Genomic DNA, 509 nt, shown 5'->3' with positions numbered 1-509 from the left:
CCTGGGTTCGCCTGGCCTGGCCTGGCCCGGCCCCGCCGCCCCGACCCGGCCCCGCCGCTCACCCGTCGACGCCATTTTCTCTCCTTCCTCCTCGTTCTCTCAACGTCCGTCCGGGCTCTGCCGCCCGCACTGCGCATGCGCAGCCTTTCCCACCTCGGGTGCTACCACTCCGGGACGGGGGGGAAGAAGCAGGAACCTGCCTCCGCTGCGCCGGGCCCGGCTGGTCCCGCCCTGTCCGTGAGGAGCCGTACGGCCCAACCCAGCCGAGTCAGGCGCCCGAAAGAGGGAACAGGAGTTGTCCTCGTGATTTATGTCTGCCGGCTCTCCCCCCGGAGGGTGTGGAATGGTTCAGTCCATCAACTTTAGGGATCGTGGCACAATAGGTGCCCCAGCCGGAAAACGTAGAGCAGGCCTCAGAGGCGGGGCTAGGGCGCTTCTGGCCTTGCAGTCGTTTCAGGCCAAGGGGAGGTTGAGTGACCTTGCTGGGATGCGTCCCCGGGGAGCGCGCG

At 68.0% G+C, this 509-nt stretch overlaps 1 protein-coding gene across 4 annotated transcripts in view; it reads right to left on the bottom strand.

Annotated features, from left to right (window-relative positions):
- The window catches only part of EWSR1 (EWS RNA binding protein 1), a 27,142-nt gene extending 26,929 nt beyond the window's left edge, over window positions 1-213 (bottom strand). For 2 of the 4 annotated variants that reach the window (XM_006016803.3, XM_014526312.2), the window contains exon 1: window positions 63-211. In XM_006016803.3, coding sequence (XP_006016865.1) covers window positions 63-75 — 13 coding nt within the window. In that variant the 5' untranslated portion in view covers window positions 76-211. Of the gene's footprint in view, window positions 1-62 lie in introns of all 4 variants that reach the window. The other 2 variants (XM_025193153.1, XM_025193167.1) reach the window with 2 other exon arrangements.
- Between the last annotated feature and the right edge of the window lie 296 nt (window positions 214-509).

Source organism: Alligator sinensis, unplaced genomic scaffold (assembly GCF_000455745.1).
Source record: "Alligator sinensis unplaced genomic scaffold, ASM45574v1 scaffold216_1, whole genome shotgun sequence".
NCBI lineage: Eukaryota > Metazoa > Chordata > Crocodylia > Alligatoridae > Alligator > Alligator sinensis.
The sequence above is the reverse complement of the archived record's forward strand: the minus strand, read 5'-3'. Positions and strand labels throughout refer to the sequence as shown.